Source organism: Zychaea mexicana (assembly GCF_025766255.1).
Source record: "Zychaea mexicana strain RSA 1403 chromosome Unknown BDB00scaffold_25, whole genome shotgun sequence".
Classification (NCBI taxonomy): domain Eukaryota; kingdom Fungi; phylum Mucoromycota; class Mucoromycetes; order Mucorales; family Lichtheimiaceae; genus Zychaea; species Zychaea mexicana.
In genome coordinates this window covers 88,994-106,089 of record NW_026516688.1, presented here as the reverse complement: position 1 = coordinate 106,089, position 17,096 = coordinate 88,994, and the positions used below count along the sequence as shown (strand labels likewise).

The 17,096-nt window shown below is 42.9% G+C and overlaps 8 protein-coding genes across 8 annotated transcripts; 5 read left to right on the top strand and 3 right to left on the bottom strand.

Annotated features, from left to right (window-relative positions):
* The first annotated feature begins 60 nt into the window (after positions 1-60).
* On the top strand, positions 61-1,098 carry BDB00DRAFT_927954 (uncharacterized protein). Its single transcript, XM_053128908.1, has one exon. It carries the CDS (start codon positions 159-161, stop codon positions 1,074-1,076), a length of 918 nt encoding a protein of 305 aa, XP_052981017.1. The 5' UTR covers positions 61-158; the 3' UTR covers positions 1,077-1,098.
* On the bottom strand, positions 1,084-2,381 carry BDB00DRAFT_761276 (RNase P subunit p30-domain-containing protein; the record flags this gene model as incomplete). Its single annotated transcript, XM_053119255.1, has 7 exons — positions 1,084-1,232; positions 1,305-1,384; positions 1,457-1,586; positions 1,663-1,873; positions 1,954-2,046; positions 2,125-2,189; positions 2,291-2,381. 7 exons carry the CDS (start codon positions 2,379-2,381, stop codon positions 1,084-1,086), a joined length of 819 nt encoding a protein of 272 aa, XP_052981016.1.
* Positions 2,382-2,422: 41 nt separating this feature from the next.
* On the top strand, positions 2,423-5,451 carry BDB00DRAFT_816915 (uncharacterized protein). The gene is made up of 7 exons (XM_053123025.1): positions 2,423-3,081; positions 3,164-3,220; positions 3,283-3,373; positions 3,438-3,601; positions 3,692-4,338; positions 4,405-4,696; positions 4,787-5,451. The coding sequence occupies exons 1-7, from the start codon at positions 2,493-2,495 to the stop codon at positions 5,383-5,385; spliced, it is 2,439 nt and encodes an 812-aa protein (XP_052981015.1). The 5' UTR covers positions 2,423-2,492; the 3' UTR covers positions 5,386-5,451.
* Positions 5,452-6,097: 646 nt separating this feature from the next.
* On the top strand, positions 6,098-6,999 carry BDB00DRAFT_786863 (uncharacterized protein; the record flags this gene model as incomplete). Its single annotated transcript, XM_053120645.1, has 2 exons — positions 6,098-6,152; positions 6,563-6,999. 2 exons carry the CDS (start codon positions 6,098-6,100, stop codon positions 6,997-6,999), a joined length of 492 nt encoding a protein of 163 aa, XP_052981014.1.
* A 2,972-nt stretch (positions 7,000-9,971) lies between these two features.
* BDB00DRAFT_816911 (ubiquitin-conjugating enzyme E2) lies at positions 9,972-11,302 on the top strand. Its single transcript, XM_053123024.1, has 6 exons — positions 9,972-10,086; positions 10,166-10,201; positions 10,300-10,345; positions 10,477-10,736; positions 10,808-10,845; positions 10,939-11,302. Exons 1-6 carry the CDS (start codon positions 10,026-10,028, stop codon positions 11,011-11,013), a joined length of 516 nt encoding a protein of 171 aa, XP_052981013.1. The 5' UTR covers positions 9,972-10,025; the 3' UTR covers positions 11,014-11,302.
* Positions 11,303-11,760: 458 nt separating this feature from the next.
* Positions 11,761-12,686, top strand: BDB00DRAFT_816909 (ribosomal protein S27a-domain-containing protein). Its single transcript, XM_053123023.1, has 4 exons — positions 11,761-11,815; positions 11,911-12,070; positions 12,164-12,513; positions 12,600-12,686. Exons 2-4 carry the CDS (start codon positions 11,968-11,970, stop codon positions 12,612-12,614), a joined length of 468 nt encoding a protein of 155 aa, XP_052981012.1. The 5' UTR covers positions 11,761-11,815; positions 11,911-11,967; the 3' UTR covers positions 12,615-12,686.
* Positions 12,687-12,790: 104 nt separating this feature from the next.
* Positions 12,791-13,096, bottom strand: BDB00DRAFT_727600 (uncharacterized protein; the record flags this gene model as incomplete). Its single annotated transcript, XM_053118264.1, has 2 exons — positions 12,791-12,922; positions 13,010-13,096. Coding segments are annotated over 2 exons (219 nt in total), but the record flags the coding sequence as incomplete, so codon positions are not given.
* Positions 13,097-14,465: 1,369 nt separating this feature from the next.
* BDB00DRAFT_927947 (uncharacterized protein) lies at positions 14,466-16,684 on the bottom strand. The gene is made up of 2 exons (XM_053128907.1): positions 16,099-16,684; positions 14,466-16,022 (listed from the first exon to the last, which is right to left on the bottom strand). Exons 1-2 carry the CDS (start codon positions 16,436-16,438, stop codon positions 14,677-14,679), a joined length of 1,686 nt encoding a protein of 561 aa, XP_052981010.1. The 5' UTR covers positions 16,439-16,684; the 3' UTR covers positions 14,466-14,676.
* Between the last annotated feature and the right edge of the window lie 412 nt (positions 16,685-17,096).

The following is a 17,096-nucleotide window of genomic DNA, read 5'->3' as shown; positions in this document are numbered from 1 at the left end:
GGATTGTTGTGCAAATTGTTTGCGCCACAACATATTTTTGTGGACCCGTTCAATCATGACATCTTGTCAAGAAGTAATCAAGGAAGCTCACTTTATATTTTGTCTCGCTTCTTTCTCTCTTCTCTCTCTCTCTCTCTCTCTCTTGTGCTTACATAACAATGCGTCTTACATTTTTTCGATTCAAACCACGGGCTGACCAGCAACCACATTCATACCACCACAATAATCACACATATCCTTCTTACGACGATTCACAACAAAAGCCCCAACACTACTTTCACCAGTTGAAAGCAAATGGTGCTCTTGTACTCCATCGACCACGACGGTCGTCTATGGATGAAATACTAGATGGTTCATTTATCGGTACCCCGCAACCCTCAAGCAACAAGAAGCCTAAAATACCAACATGGTCACCTGCAACAGCTTCTTCAAAACGACATCGCCCCAGTATACTAACGGCTGAAGGAGAAGGACCTGTTGCCACTGGCAAGGGTGGCGTTGGTGGCGACAAGGACAATTTGCAACAACGTCGGCAAGAGCTCCTTAAGCATTACCTCTCAGAACACCAGCACCAAAGTAGCAAACTTTCATCTGGACCACTCTCTCATAGGAGGAGCAACAACAACAAGATCAACAGTGACAATAACAACAAGATAATCAGTAGCGATATGACGGAAGTGGTGCGAGAGGAAAAGCTCGAGCGCGAGGTACAACATTTGAAACGCATGGTAACACTGCTACGCACCATGGTCTTTTCCTCCTCTTCAACGAGCAGCAGTTTGGATAGCAGTGGCAGTGACACGAGCGACGATGGTGCATCCCCTTCTCTTTCTCATCGGCAGGCGAAAAATGGCAATGATACGAACAGCAGCAGCAATAATGTAACGTACGAACGCAAGCTGCAGATCCTATTCCAAGAAATCAGTGCGTTACACAAGGAACAGGAGGCTTCGGCAATGCGGCACCGAGAGTTGCAACAACGACACGACGTGCTTTGCGCAAAGCTGTGCGAGAAGGATGAAATGATTTCTTGTTTGCAGAGTGATTTGCGGGCGCTGATGGTCAGTAATGAATGAATAAATTTTATTGTTTCTTGCCCTTTTTCTTCTTTTTGGATCCAACGTTTTCCTCTTCTCTTTTCCGCTTGTTGTCATTCTCCGTTTGTGCTACTGTTTCTGCTGAGGGTATCATATCAACTCGGATCGCTGCGCTCACAGTTGACTTTCGTGTTTCTAAAACCCGCCATCCGTTGTTAGTCTAAGTGACACTGCTTTACTACTACGAGAAAGATGAATATCACATACCAGCTTTCAACAAGAGCCGTTCACAGTTGTGCCCAACAGCTGCTTCTACTTGGTCACGTCGTAAACCGAATAATAAACCACTATGATTTGCAGAGAAAATATACTTAATAACTGGACCAAACGGGCAAGAGAAACCGAGCACCCGAACTTACAGCATACGCAGATCAGAAGGTTGACGAATATCCAAGGCACGCAGTGCCTCGCTTGAGAATATTAAATTATTTCCTCGCGTAACTTCAACAAGTCGCTTGACGTTTGTGAAAAACAAGGCTCGTTCCTTGGCTATATTTGAAAATTAAATTCATTGTCATCGCCATCCTCTCACTGCCCCCGCCCCCCCCAACGATCAACTGCTTACTGTGAAATGTCTGAGCATAGCAAATCTCAAAAAAGATGCCTCTCGAAGTAGCCACCTGTGCTGCTGCATGGTTTGGTATGACTCGTTTTGATGCACAGTTGATGGAAATGATATCCACATCGTAGTTTTGACAGGCGTGTTTGGTAGCATCCAACGTTAATGGTCGCACAGCGAGGATATCAACCGATTGATTGGCAGCGTTGCTTAATACCTGCATATAATGATTTCGAGCGTAAGTTCATTTATATATACACAAGCAATTTTTTCTTTTTTAAACCGTCGACTGTTTACTATTTGATAGTTCTTCTTTGGGTTTTCGGCTTCTATGGTAACGCGAGTCAAAAGTGTTACGCCGCCGCGTTCAAACTGATCGCGTTTGACCGGCTATGAATATGAAAATGAATCGGTCATTTCTCTGTAGCACTATCATTTTTTTAACATACTGTTAGACCGAAAGAATACCTCTACTGCTTTAGAAGTGAACGGATCCGATGTTGATACATTAAAAGCAACTGTAGCATTTTGTACTGAAGAAGGGCGAATTAAAAAGCAAATGGTCAAAGTGAGATTCCTCTGGGCAATGCTGCTCGTCTGTAGAATTTTCCTTTCGACCATTGAATTGACTTACTACTCTGTATCCGTGATAAAATTCGGTCTAAGCGTTCGAGATCTTCTTGATTGGGAAGGCTTGGGAAAGGAATGTTAAAGTCGTAGAACATGTCAAAAAAAATAAGCAGGAATTTTTATCACACCGAGTACACTTTTATAACCTTCTCTCTCCGCTCCTCTTTCTCTATTTTTTATTTTTACCTCCAAAAAAATAAGTTGACATGAGCGGCCAACGATTACTGCTATTGCAGGGCTCACGACTCCAGCCTTTGAGAACGATCGTTTCCTTAAAACAGCAACGTTGGTTTAGCCATTCCTATATTCTACGCAGCAACGGCAAACTCGGGCAACCGGCGCTGGGACGACCCTTGTCAAATAAGCAAGGCGACAACAAAATCACCAAAACCAATTGGGCACGCAGCAAACCAGATTCCACCATAGGCATTGCGAATCAACGACGATCTGTTCCCGAGAAGCGCGATTGGACACGTCCCGCGGATCTCGAAAAAAAACAACAACAGCAACAGCAGCAATTCAAAAGCAAAAGTAGAGACACAGGCTTTAAAAGCGGCGGCGGCGGCGGCGGCGGCAACGGCAAAAGGTCTTTTGGAGAGACAGCGAGCCAGCGCAAAGAACGTAAAAAGCGTGAAGAGAAGGTGGCCGTATTGATGAAGCAGGAAGAAACGGAAATGCATAAGCTACGAGCAAAGCAAAAGAAGGCAGCAGAAGTAGAGCAACAGACGCGCGATGTGTATATACCGGAAATCATCAATGTCGCCAATTTATCTCGGATCCTCGGCATACGCTTGGGTAAATTACACATATGCGGTTTATTGGTGGATAGGATGTTATTCCTTATAGCAGATTTGAAAGGCTGATAGTTTTATTATAGAGCAGGCACTTCAGACGATGGAGGAGTTGGAAATGGATAACCCGTCGCATGATCGCAGTAAGTGAAGTACAGGATTTTGAGACTACGGATTGTTTAGTGATACATTTTTGGATAATCAGTGCTTAATGCGGACGAATCGAGTTTGATTGCTATGCAATTGGATATGAACCCAATTGTGGATGAGCGGCAAGCTCTGGATATATTTCCAAGGTACGTTTAAGTTATCATAGAGCAAGTCTTGCGCAAGCTGACACTAACGGCCATCACATTCTAGACCTCCACCCGCCGATACGAGCTCATTACCATTCCGTCCACCTGTAGTGACCATTATGGGTCATGTCGATCACGGAAAAACGACCTTGTTGGATACCCTGCGTAAAACATCAGTTGCTGCTGGTGAAGCTGGTGGAATTACTCAACATATTGGTGCATTTTCAGGTAAGGATCGTTCTTTTTTTTTTCATTTGGTTTGAACAAAAGAAAGGGGGTGGGGGGAGGGGCTTAATGTTAGCTCATCAATGTATATAGTCCAACTTCCATCAAAGAAGAGTATTACATTCTTGGATACCCCAGGACACGCTGCGTTTTCATCAATGCGTGCTCGCGGTGCGCAAGTGACGGACATTGTGGTTCTTGTTGTTGCAGCGGATGATGGTGTGATGCCTCAAACGCAAGAAGCTATCGAGCACGCACACAGTGCCAATGTGCCTATCGTAGTAGCCATCAACAAGTGCGACAAACCTGGCGTGGATCCCAGTAAGGTGAAACAGGAATTGGCACGCTACAATGTGCATTTGGAAGAGATTGGAGGCGATGTACCAGCGGTGGAAGTATCTGGTCTCACGGGCCATAATCTTGATCAACTCGAGGAAACCATCTCTACACTGTCTGAGATTCTGGAGCTCAAGGCTGAACGAGACAACGGAGCCGAAGGTGTGGTCATTGAATCACAGGTAGAGAAAGGACGTGGCAACGTGGCCACCGTGCTAGTGCAACGTGGCACCTTGAAAGCCGGGTCGACGGTGGTTGCAGGACGTACTTGGTGCCGTGTTCGATCAATGACCGATCATCAAGGTCGCCCTGTCAAGGAAGCTTTGCCCGGAACACCCATCAAGGTGATCGGATGGAAGGAAGTGCCCACAGCGGGTGATGAAATGTTGCAAGCGCTTGATGAGGTTAGTAGTTGTGCTCATACCAAATCGGAGCGCTGGATCCGATAACTCATTGTTTGCTATAATTAGGGTACTGCCAAAACGGTCGTTGACAACCGCAAAGCTCGCCAACAACGGGATCAACAGCTCAAGGACCTCCAAGTGATTAATGACAAGCGTCGTCAGCAACGTGAACAACTGGAGCAGGAACGCTTGATCGAACGCGAATACAAAAAGGAAATGTACATGTTCCATAAGGGCCTTATTGACACCCCACCGGAATCATTAGGCAAACGGCTGAGTGCAATTCAGTCTTCGCTGCAGGAAGATGAAAGCGCCGAAAAGAAGGAAGACATTCTTGAGTACCGAGCGGTCGTAAAAGGTATAGCTTCTTGTCCAACCACCATGTGCAGCAACTCCACCATCCTGTAACACATACAAACCTTTCTTTCTTACTATCACAACTACGTAGGCGATGTCAGCGGAACGGTTGAAGCCGTTGTGGATTGCTTGAACGGCTTACGGAATAAACAGATCCAGGTCAAGGTGGTGGAAAGCGGTGTCGGCAACATCACCGAAGGCGATGTTCAGCTCGCAGCAGCTTGCGAAGGTCATGTTATTGGTTTCAATGTCAAGGCGGATAAAAAGATACAAGCGGAAGCGAGCAAGCGCGGGATCACAGTCCGATCCTATTCCGTCATTTACAAGCTTTTGGAAGAAGTGAAAGATCAGCTGGGTGACATGCTCCCGCCGATTGTCACAACACAGGTTGTCGGCGAAGCCTCTATCTTGCAGATATTCGACATTAGTATCAAAGGGCGGGAAACACGAGCGGTGGCTGGCTGCCGCGTAACCAACGGTGCAATCCAAAGAAACGGACGCGTTCGAATCTTGCGGGACAAGAAACAGATATGGGAGGGTGAACTGGACGCTCTACGACAAGTCAAGAAGGATATCATGGAAGCAAAGAAGGGCTTGGAGTGCGGCATGTCGTTTGAAGGATTCACGGACTTTAAGGATGGGGATGTTGTGCAAAGCATACAAACGATAGAAACCAAACAAAAACTGTAGATCTCAGCCATGCACAAGAAAAACACTCATCACACGATAGAAAATACAATTTACTTTTTACCAGAGCACTGTTCTGTATATATATATATATATATATTATGCATGTGTGCGGCGCTGCCGCTTATATAATGCTTTAAAGGCCATGCGCCACTCAATATTCACAGGTTACTCACTCTTGTAATCTCATCAACCCGTGCTAAAAAGCCAATCCTAGTTTCACGATTGAGAATACCAGCTTGCTGAACAATAACACGGTGCGCCAGTCATTTTGTTTGTTGTCAAGGTGACAGTTGCCATCGAGTCATTAACATTGTGTTACACGATGCATCGTTTGCCAGTTGAACCATTTAGAGTTTTTTGACGTCAAGGCAAACGAAAGGACTATTCATGAAGCGTGTCACAAAAGCGCAGAGGACCCATCATGTATCCCAACAAGTCGGGTGTGGTTTAATACTTTCTGTTCTTCTTGCATGCACCATGTAGTACACACAGTGGTTCGGTTCAGGAACTAGAAATTGCTGTACAAACTACTACATATTGCCAGATACCAGCACGGGCGGAGGAAGAATACATTCCTGTCCTATTACATCATGCAGCCACGCGACCAAAAACCGGATGAGGCGGTATCGACCTGGAGTAGGCGTGTTTTATCCTTGAAATTCATATGGTTGGGAGGCATTCAGAGCCTGAAAGGTAACAGCTTGGTCATGGAATGATTAAGCCAGATGTACGTATGCATCAGCGCCACTATGAGGAATTAAGATTTGGTAGGTAGGGCGACATCAACACCATACCTGATTTGAGTGAAATCCCCTTCGGGCCTAATGCTTTTTGAGGCGCAGGGAGCACACACGATTGGTGAGCTATTTTTAACAGTTTCCTTCTTTCCCTCCTACCCCCTCTGCCCGCCCACCCCCAACTCCTTCAGCATTTCTCCTCTCTCAGACAACAGCATAAGCATAATACGCATGTATCAGAGGAACGCATATAAAAGGACACCCGTTGCCACCACTCTTTTTTCTTCTCTTTCTCTTTTTCGGTATTTCACATCCGCTTTGACACTCTCTTCATCTCGTTTATTTAACGTGTACATATTCCAACATGGCCAGTCTCCAACAATGGCTGAATAAACATCGACGACCTAGATCAGCACTCTACTTACCTACTACTACTACAGAACTACCTCAAAAATGTGAAAACCGCAGGACCATGTCCTGGGTGCAGCAATCATCATCCTCACCGAAGCTGCAACAAGAAGACCATGCAGAGCCGGCTGTGCGAGCAAGCTTAGATTGTGGGCTACCAATTCCTGCGCGACATACCAGTAAACACTACAAACTCGATCCAGAATTGCAGGCCAAGGTGGACCGAGTTGTGTCTAGCGAGAAAATTCGATTGCTGTCCAAGCGTGTCCAACGTCAATCAATGCATCCTTCGTGTTCCTGTCTGACTACTACCATTCCAGAACAAGAACACCATCATCATCATCATCATCATCATCATCACCCTCAATATACACAACAGCAACAGCAACAGTATCACAACAATCGTCTTCATCATCGCTCGTCACAGCCACCGCCACCTGCTCCTCGTCATTTTTCTACATTGAAATGATCTAGGACTCACAAAGAACCGCGCAAGGGCACAATGTCCGAGAATACATACCACCAAAAGTAATTCAAAAAAAAAGTTCTCCTCCTTGTTTTCTTTTCATCTTCCCCACCCGCCCCCCCCCTTTTTTTTTCTTTTCTTTCAGATATTTCTTATCATTATATATACGCGCGCAAGTCTACATTTACATTATTGCATCATACTCCTTACTACCTTTGTAATATTTGCCTATTTTAAAGCTGTTTAGCAAACATACAAAGATACAGTACTTTCTATGTAATAACAATCATGCGAATTTTAAAACAGCTCATTCTATATATTAGTCTCTATATCTTTCAAAAAAGGAAAAGCGCTTATCGAGAGTGTGATTGACGCAAATGGTATTACTGCAAATTCAATGGAGGTGCGTTATCGTACCATGAGTTTGGTGCTGAATAAGATGGCATCAGCATCTTCTCAGCCTGTCCAAGCCAAGCATAGGTAACAAGCCCAAGAGTTGACCGCCTCCTATAAACCCCATAAAATGCACTCTACACACATTTCTGTTTATTTTTACTCGAGTAATTTATGCATGCATATCGATAGCAAGCGCGCCAAGTAATTCAAAGCTCGGAAATTACACCTTTATTAAATTAGGACGAACTCAGAAAAATAGTGAATGTTCATATCTTTTGGTGAGTCACCTAGTGCTAAGAGACATGTGCTTAAAAGAGATATGTGTGTCAGAAATGTTGCTTTCTATTTTTCAAACTTAAACGAGCTAATGACGAAAAATAAAAGTTGTCAAAGAAAATGGCATATAGCAGTGATGATGACGTTGATGAACATGGGAAAAGTGGGGTGGACTGATTCCAATAAACTACATGTATGTAAATACGGACATGTACATGATAACAGCTTGCAGAAGGATGGTAACTCAACTGCATTATTTTGCTCTCTCAGATTGCTGGTTGTTGTTTATATTATGCATATCATCCGGTGATTTTCAGGGTGTTTTCTCCACTCCTTTATCTTTTGCGCCTGGTGGCGTAACAGCCGTTTCCTCATCAGTTAGTTTCTTTAAGGCTCATTGATGAATGTTGCCTGGGTCTGTACAGTAATATCTTGATATTAGGAAGATGTGAAAAGTATAAGCCCCCTTGATAATAATCACTTTATTCTTTACATTAATAAAAAAACAGGTGTTGCACAATAGTCAATTAGTTTTATATTCTAATTGCACGCTACTGACGGGAATGTTCATGATGATGACAATGATCTAGTGCACACGAAACACTCAGGCGACGTTTTCGTAACATCATTGTTGTGCCATCATTTTTTAGGGAAAAAACCATAGCCTTTCCAAAATGCAGCGTTACGTTTTAGCACTACAATAAGTATTTCAGCACCTGAATGCATATGTCTGTCTTGTCCGCTACTTTACACAGATGTTCCGGTTTTTCGTGCATGACATATTAAGGTGAAGTCAAATAATGATGCCATCGCCGCATCAAGTGCTACAGCTCGAGTACTACCTACTATAAACTGTAGCATAGGAGTACAAAGCTTTATTTTTTACAATTCTCAAAATGCGACACGAGGTTCGCAAGTGATATGACTGTAACCATCTCACATCTTTTTTAGATGCCATTTCGCGCGAGAGCTTATACTGTATCATTACGGGGCAACCAAAAAAATCTTCTTGTGCAATACATATGATAGAAGCTGGAGAGTGGCTGAGTAAACGAAGAGCAGCGATCTTGTATTCTTCTAAATACTTTCTTGTTGAGGCTGAATAAGATATACAATGTATGGGGAAAAGCTTATTTCAATGCTTGTACTACACTTACTCAGGTCCTCAAGAAACACGAGTAACTAAGATGCTTTTTCGTCAGAACAACACCAGAATTGTTTCTGTACATGTGTAAAGACAACTTTAAATTCTATCAACTAACAATCACTACAGTAAGCTTTCAGTGCCTCGTAAATCGAATTGTGCAGCATGTATGTAATACACCGAAAAAAGTGAGATCCACTGATTTCAGCAAACCGTCTCTGGTGCCATGAGTAGTATGTAGTGCTATTAGTATAAATAAGCTGATAAACATTTGAAAAACAAGCATAGAACAGATTACCAACGTTTGCGTAGATTATATCTTACGAGGTGATCACCCTACTACCACGTCTCACAGTGTAGCAGCAGCAAGTACAGTTCCATCACTTCGCTGCCATGAACAAGATTTCAATCCTAATAAAAGTAGAGAACGTATCATCGGTTGTCGTGCACTTCTAATAAAGGACGTAAACTTTGCTATTTCGCTTCTTGTTCCCAACTTTTACTCAAAGATAAGAGAACGTAAGCCATTTATGATGCGCTTTCATACTATCTGATCAAATGGCACATACTGGCGCGAACATTGGGTTGTAGACTTTTCTTTAACCGGTACAGTAACCCGATTACGAGCCATTCTTACTCTTTGGTATTGGGTAAATTTTTCTATACTTTCGAGTAGATAATAAGACACAGAATGAAAGAATGCATAAAAGAGAGGGGTTTCTTGAGTCATACAAATAACAAGCAAACAATAGAGAAATTACAATACTCTTCAAAGTTAATACTTCAAAAAGTTGCATGAGAATTGGAAATATCATCTGCACGACAAGAGATACTTTTGTCAATCGACTCTATGATCAGTTTAATAGATGTTCCTGCCCGAAAAACTGACAACTGCTAATAAAGAATAGCGTGCATTAATATGATTAGCTGTCAAAAATATTACCTGTATGAAGGTTATAGTGAAATGCACAACTGGATAACAAAGGAGCCATCGTCGTTTCTTTCTTTTTCGTGTGGACAATATTCTAAACCATGACAACAGCAATTACGTGCATAGCGTCGCTATATCTTTTGTTCAAGAAGTTCCATGCTCTAAATAAGGCAATTCCCCTGTTTTCCTCAGCGAATGATTTGCCTGAACAACGCCCTCCCCTTCCCTCGTCAAGTCCGCTCGACATAGAGAGCTTCTTTGCACATACTTTTACTTTAGAAAATGTACGGCAACAGGAACACAGGATCTACTGCATTAAAGCGTCTCATGACAGAATACCGAGGTATTTTGCTGCTATTTCCATTTTTTTGCTGTCATGATCTTCTAGCAATGTGGATTGTTAATCGATTGGGTGCATGTAGAGTTGACCTTGAACGCTCCTGAAGGCATTACCGCAGGTAACACTCTCACACACCGACTTGGGACGTTTACGCTCAACACACTGTGAATTCGAAATATTTACAATCTCGCTGCCCTTTTTTTCAATATTCCACAGGTCCAGTTGACGAAAACAACTTTTTTGAATGGGAGGCTCTTATCGCGTACGTTATATTACTTTATCAATGACTATGGCTGTTAAGGGAGAGGATAAAAATATATGTAAAACGAAAAGAGCTTTATATGGAACGATCCATGCTTATATGGATAAACTCATCCTATTGACAACACATAGTGGACCCGAAGGCACCCCGTTCGAAGGTGGTTTATTTCCTGCTACGCTTACCTTTCCCAAGGACTATCCATTGAGTCCTCCGACCATGAAATTCACCTGCGACTTTTTCCATCCCAACGTATACGCCAACGGTACCGTGTGCATTTCCATCTTACATCCTCCAGGAGACGATCCCAACATGTACGAAAGCAGCTCAGAACGTTGGAGCCCGGTACAAAGTGTGGAAAAGATTCTGCTAAGTGTCGTGAGCATGTTGGCCGGTTAGTCGTCTACATAATCATCTGCTTTTGCTCTTGTAGAAACTCAGTATGCTGATATGAATGTTGTATAGAACCTAATGACGAAAGTGGTGCTAATGTGGATGCCTGTGTGAGTACCTTCATCCTCTTTTTTGCTCAAAAACCATATTGTATTCTATGTTTGTTGTTATTGAGTGCTCACACATTTATCCAATTTATCTAGAAAATCTGGCGAACGGATCGCGAGCGATATAATGACATCGTCCGACAAAACGCAATGAAGACTCTTGGACTGTAATGGATGATATTAAGTCAAAAATAATTTGAGACGGATTGTCTAGTGTGATAGAGAGTAAATTCATGATTTCATACCTCGTACTTCTGGCTGTCATATACATGACACAGCTTACATATATTTCTTCCCGTTTATAATCTTGGGTGCCATTTTTTCTTTTCCATATACTCCCGTATTAAATTACGATACATTTCGTTGTATCATCATTTACTGTGCATCTTTTTTTTTTCCATAAAAAACGCAATGTAGAAAGTGTTATCATCCACAGTATCGTTGCCATATATATTGCCAGAGGAAAGAAGGGAACCACAGTCAGAGATTATTTGAGCCTAGAGACAGCTGATGTTGAATTGGCTTGTGCGCCAACGATTAAATTGACAACATTTCTATTGCACAAAAACGTGTCTAGCTCTTGTCTTCGTCGAGGGGATATCCACACCACTCCACTAACATATGTACAACAAGAAATGCATGCATGGCTGCTTATGAGTTTTGGTTGTGAATATCAAGATGTTGGATACTCTGCCCTACACAAAGTAGGAAAAACACATTAAACAATATATCTATACAACAATCTATAAAACAAGGCATTTTGAGTAGTATGTATAATAGGGACGGCATTCTACATACTGATGAAGGTAGTAGTAACCTTGGTTGTCATACAGTAGCAACCAAACGTCCTGCCCACAGCCAACAAAGTAGTCGGAGTAATCACGGTGTTCAAAAAAAATTTTTTTTCTCAACATAAAACTGTGAGTGGCGTTGGCAGTTTTGATTCCCTTCTCTTTTCCAGATAATAAGGAAGGTACGGTATCCTATAACTCGCAACTCGACTGTAATGGTTTGGCGTAAGCGCAACATTACTGACGGTCAGAGTTTTTTTTGCTGTATATGACACAGATTCTTTTTCGCGTCCCAGTGGGAAAATAATCGAGTTATCTGATTTGAAATTTCAAGATGCAAATCTTTGTCAAGTCTCTGCAAGGCAACACCGTCGCTTTGGACGTTACCGGCTCGTCCTCCGTCGCCGCCGTCAAGAACATGATCGCCGAGCGTGAAGGTAAACCATTGCGCTTTTTAGAATAATATTCTGAAGGGGTGTAAACAGTTTGGAATGTGTGAATTAACACAAAACTTTAATGGTGTAATTCAGGCATTCCCGCCGAAGCTCAGCTTTTGTCGTTCGCCGGCAAGAACTTGGTCGATGGTGAGCTTTCGGTCTACGGTGTCGAGAGCAACAACACTCTCCACTTGAACGCCGAGCTTTTGGGTGGTGGTAAGAAGAAGAAGAAGAAAACCTACACCACCCCCAAGAAGATCAAGCACAAGCACAAGAAGGTCAAGCTCGCTATCTTGAAGTTCTACAAGGTTGACGAGTCTGGCAAGATCACCCGTCTCCGACGTGAGTGCCCCAACGCCACCTGTGGTGCTGGTGTCTTCATGGCCTGGCACAAGGACCGCCAGTACTGTGGCAAGTGCCACTTGACCTATGTCTTCAAGCAGGTAAGTTGATTTAAAGTGTATGGGTTGGGTTGCGTCGGTGGCTTATACGGATGGGATGACTGATCCAAATGGTTTCCGTTCCTTAGGGTGAATCTGCCTAAAGGCAAAGATACACTGGCATCTTTCTTGTAAAAAAAAGTTTTTTTAATAAATGAGCTTTTTTTTGTTCACCATCCAACCTCTTTAATCCAATGATAAATATAAATGACGTGTGTGTGTGTGTATTGTGTCCAAGTAATAATTAATCATCGTCAGATGCTGGTTCACTAGAGGGTGCGTTGGATACTTTTTGTGTTTTTAATAGCTCCTTATGTAATGCCTGCTGCTCTTCCAATTCGCGCATATTTTCTTCCCGTTGCTGTAACTTCTGTCGTCGCTCATCGTCCTTTTCCAGCCCTTGTCGCATCAGCTACACAATGTGTAAATAGTGTAAGCTACGCCATTCACAGTCCAACAGACATGCGTGCTGTTGCACGTCAAAAGTGTAAGCCATTACCTCCTTCTCGAAGCGCTGCAAATAATGGACACCATAAACGGTGCCGCAGCAGAAGACAACCGATGCACCCAATGTCAATTTAGCCTTGGTTGACATTTATGTAGAAATGGGATATATAAACGGAATGGTCAGGAAAAGGAACTGTGGCTCTTTTGGAGGCCTTGCCTCGGACTGCAAAAACATTGGGAATTACCATTTCTGGCTTCTTCCTTGTAATTCTCATAAAAGCGTGCATGTAAAAAAGTTCTGCCAGCCTCCGCTTACTTGTTCTTATATCGCTTTTTCTTTACATTTCACTTCTTTCTTGCTCTTTTCTTCCACAACGTATTACTCGGCCGGAAAAACATGTTGGATAATCTGTGGTCAAAACTTCTCTCGGCCAGAACCGTAGCTGCTACCATCACATCACCATCGCCCACGGTGTCTTCATCCTCCTCCTCATCAAACAAATACCATCATCATCATCATCATCATCAATATCGTCGCGACCACACTATCCCACATGCAACATTGTTGTCATGGCAAGAACAAGAGCGTATTCTTTTTGCAACCCGTATCAAACTGCGGCAACAGCACAGTTCCAATAAGCTACGAGACACTGTGCACCTGAGAAACATGCTCAAGAGACTACGTCAAGAGTTTCGAAATGAAGACGACGACGATGATACACCCCTTGCTATGTTGCGCTATAGAGTAGCAGCATCCACATAATACAATTACATTATTACGCAATCGATACCCCACATTAATTTCTTTTTCTCTCATCATCTATACTACTTCCCATTCCCTTCGTTGGCCTGTAAATATAACCTCTCAAGAAAACACATACCACGTGGCTGCTGTATCTTCCGACATCTTTGTTCTATTTTGGTTAAAGAAGTAAAAAAAAAAGTTTAATCTGACCTTTGCAACGCCGAACGCTCGCTGAATTTTCTTTCGGACAGGACTTATTGCTATTTGTTTCAAGTAACACTCTACCTTGCAATAAAACGTCAATTGTCCGTGTATGCGTGAGTTGCATATGGAATAGTTGTACGGTCATCACATGTTATAATCAAGTTGTTCTTAAAAGCTAGTAAAAGAGAAAAAGAAAACAACCAGAAGACAGCTCTCTTGTAAACCCGGGTAATTGTCATCCGTCGTACAATTGGCCTGCTTTATTTTTAACCATGATCAGGGCCACCTACTTATTTATACTATCAGCCACATATTCTTCCATTTAGTATTTGATATCCGCGACCGTGTTTTATACTTGCAGCAGTCTTGCAGGTACACATGGTGTTTTATAGTAACTGCATGAAATTACTATATACGTGCTCCTTTTGGGCAAAGCGCATTTATAATTACTGTAGGTAATTTGCATAGAATTTGGATTATGGTTAAACATGAATCGTATTCCGATCCTCGGGTGCTTATTACCGAGATCGTTGTATATACAATCATCGATGTGCATATCCACGTGTTTGCCATTCATATCGTTCTCGCAAGATGAGTACTTGACTATATTCCACCGCGACGATTCTTTATCCACAATTCGATTTGCAGCACCTTTTCTTGCTAAATGAGTTATACAATACTGGAGCCAAGCACAAAAAAAAGCTGTAGAAAAGATGCAATGCAATAGCTACTTTTCTCCTTTTGAATAAGTAATAGATGGTATTTTTCATTTATTTATTGTATGAGATAGTCAGTTTGCCATTCTTTAGATTCAAGGTTGAATTTTCAGAAACCAAAGTACAATCACTGACAAGTAGCTCTTGGATGGTTGTTTGATTATTATCGATCAACATGGACAAACCAGTTTTGGTAATACCGTTACATCCAGACAGCACCAGTCGTTTCAAGCTTCCCATGCTCGCACTGAGGCTCAGGAGCGTGTCATCCGTAAGGTTGCTGACATTTCGTAATGTCAAAGACTGGAGTGCACTGCCGCTTTTGCAGTTCGCCAAGCTGAATATGCCTTCTGCAGACAAGGTCGAGGTACCATAGCACTCTGAATGGTCGAGTTCGAGTCGTCGCAGGCTTGTTAGATCCTTGAGTCCGTCAATAATTTCGTCATCTACCAGCACATTTCCTCCGAACGATAATTCTTTCAACCGGTTCGGTGCAGCCAATAAGCGTTTGAATCCAAGTAGAGTCGTATTGTTGGACGCCCAGGTCGTGAGAACGCTTGGTTTTTTCACGTTAACAGCCAGTTTGCGTAGCCGCGGCAATGCTGCAAGTGCGTCTGCCACATCGTCATCGAAATCCGTCTGTTCATAATCTAGCACGACTTGGTTCAACGCCTCGGACCGTCGCAAAAATGTACCCAGAGGCTGGTTCGGCAACACGACCCCTGTCAGATGGACCGACTCCAAATGTTCCGCAAGTATCGCCTGTAAACCTGACCAGCTCTTTTCTTCCTCATCATAAATTCTGTAATTGCCTGCAATGCGTACACTTTTGAGGGTATCCTGATGCTTTTTGAGGAATGGGACCATCTGTCTTGCTCCATATCCGCCAATCTCGGCCGAGATGAAATGGCGCAGACCCCTGGATCGTCTTGTGCCACACCGTCGTGCATATGCTTCCCAATTTGCCCCTTGTTGCTGTGAAACGACAGCGCCATGGAATCCGAGACATTCTAATTCTGGACACAAGCGTGAGCACATGTCGAGATCGAACGTTGTGGGTACGGATTGGTTGACGACAAGACATCTGAGCTGTGGACAATGCTGTAGGATCGCACCAAGTCTAAAGTCACTGTATGAGCCAGTGTTGAGGCAGAGGTATTTGATGGATAACTGAAGAGTATCTGGAAGTAGTTTGGATGATACGCGCGAATAGGTATGGTAGTCAGGACGGTCGCTGAAATGGTAGGTATAATGTGTAAGATTGGGGCACGACGCCATCATATGTATTGGCGACAGCCGATAGGGATGATCTTCAAAGGAAAGTTCTCGTAGCGTGCTTGAAAAGGGTTGTAATGCTACTTGGTAAACGTCTTGGTGGACCACATTGCAACGTCGGAAAACTAATGTATTCAAGTCCTGTCAGAATATATATGCATGAACCAAGAGCAATTTTTTCCAATTCCTATTTTTTGTTACCTATGGACTGGATATCGCATGTATATTCAAGCAGGGTAGCAAGGAACATGGAAAGTTCGTCTCTGCTAGATGCAGATAAAACAGCTTTGCGGACGTGAGGACCCAGACATTGCAGGAACCGCTGGTTCTTTAACCGCTTGTGACGGTCACCAGGCAGCAGTTCAACTGTTCGCCACAAGTGTGTGCAGTAGATTGGAACGCGTTCGTACCACGATTTGGAAACTGACATGCTTTTGATGCAGTCATCTTGTGTTAGGTATGAAAAGATTTCGCTGACAATGTCAAATGGAAGCGCATCCATAAAGCCGATAGTAGATCGTGTTGTAGTAGGTTCATACATGGGAATGGTATAGTGGTGGTAACCGGTGACTATTTACAAAAGACAGTGTGTGTGTGTGTAAGAGAGTTGGGAAGAGCAAGGGAAAAGGAGGGAACATTCTGCATGTTTGTATATGCCTTGGATGCGAGCTTCTATGGCGTACGATGTGGTTCGGGGCAGTTGCATATGAAAAGCAGGTGAAGACACTGAGTGATTAGGTGCAAGAATCAATTTTACTGGTGCAAACCCACCGTCAGCCTGGGAACAATTTGATCTTGTACCACGAAAGAGCATGATTTCACGTTATCTCTCTATTTATTGCTGCTGACAACATGTTTCTCAAGCTGCTCTTCCTAGCCTTTTCCTTTACATGAAGTGGAAATCTAAATACTACACTTTCTAAAGCTGCCTATCTGGATCTTTAGCAGAAAACTATTATTCATATCATAGCAAACTCTGACTCTTTCCCCAGAGTATGGGCATCGCGGAGATTTTCAAACACTCTATTCTTCCGACTATGATATCGATTGTTTTAAGCATCATCATGCGACTCCATGTACGGCTTTAATAAATACGGAAACCATTATTCACCATATATTAAAGCAGTTACTATTCGTTTTGAAGAGAGCACATATTTAAAAGTGTCGATAATGATACAAAGACACGGTTTACTATCTCT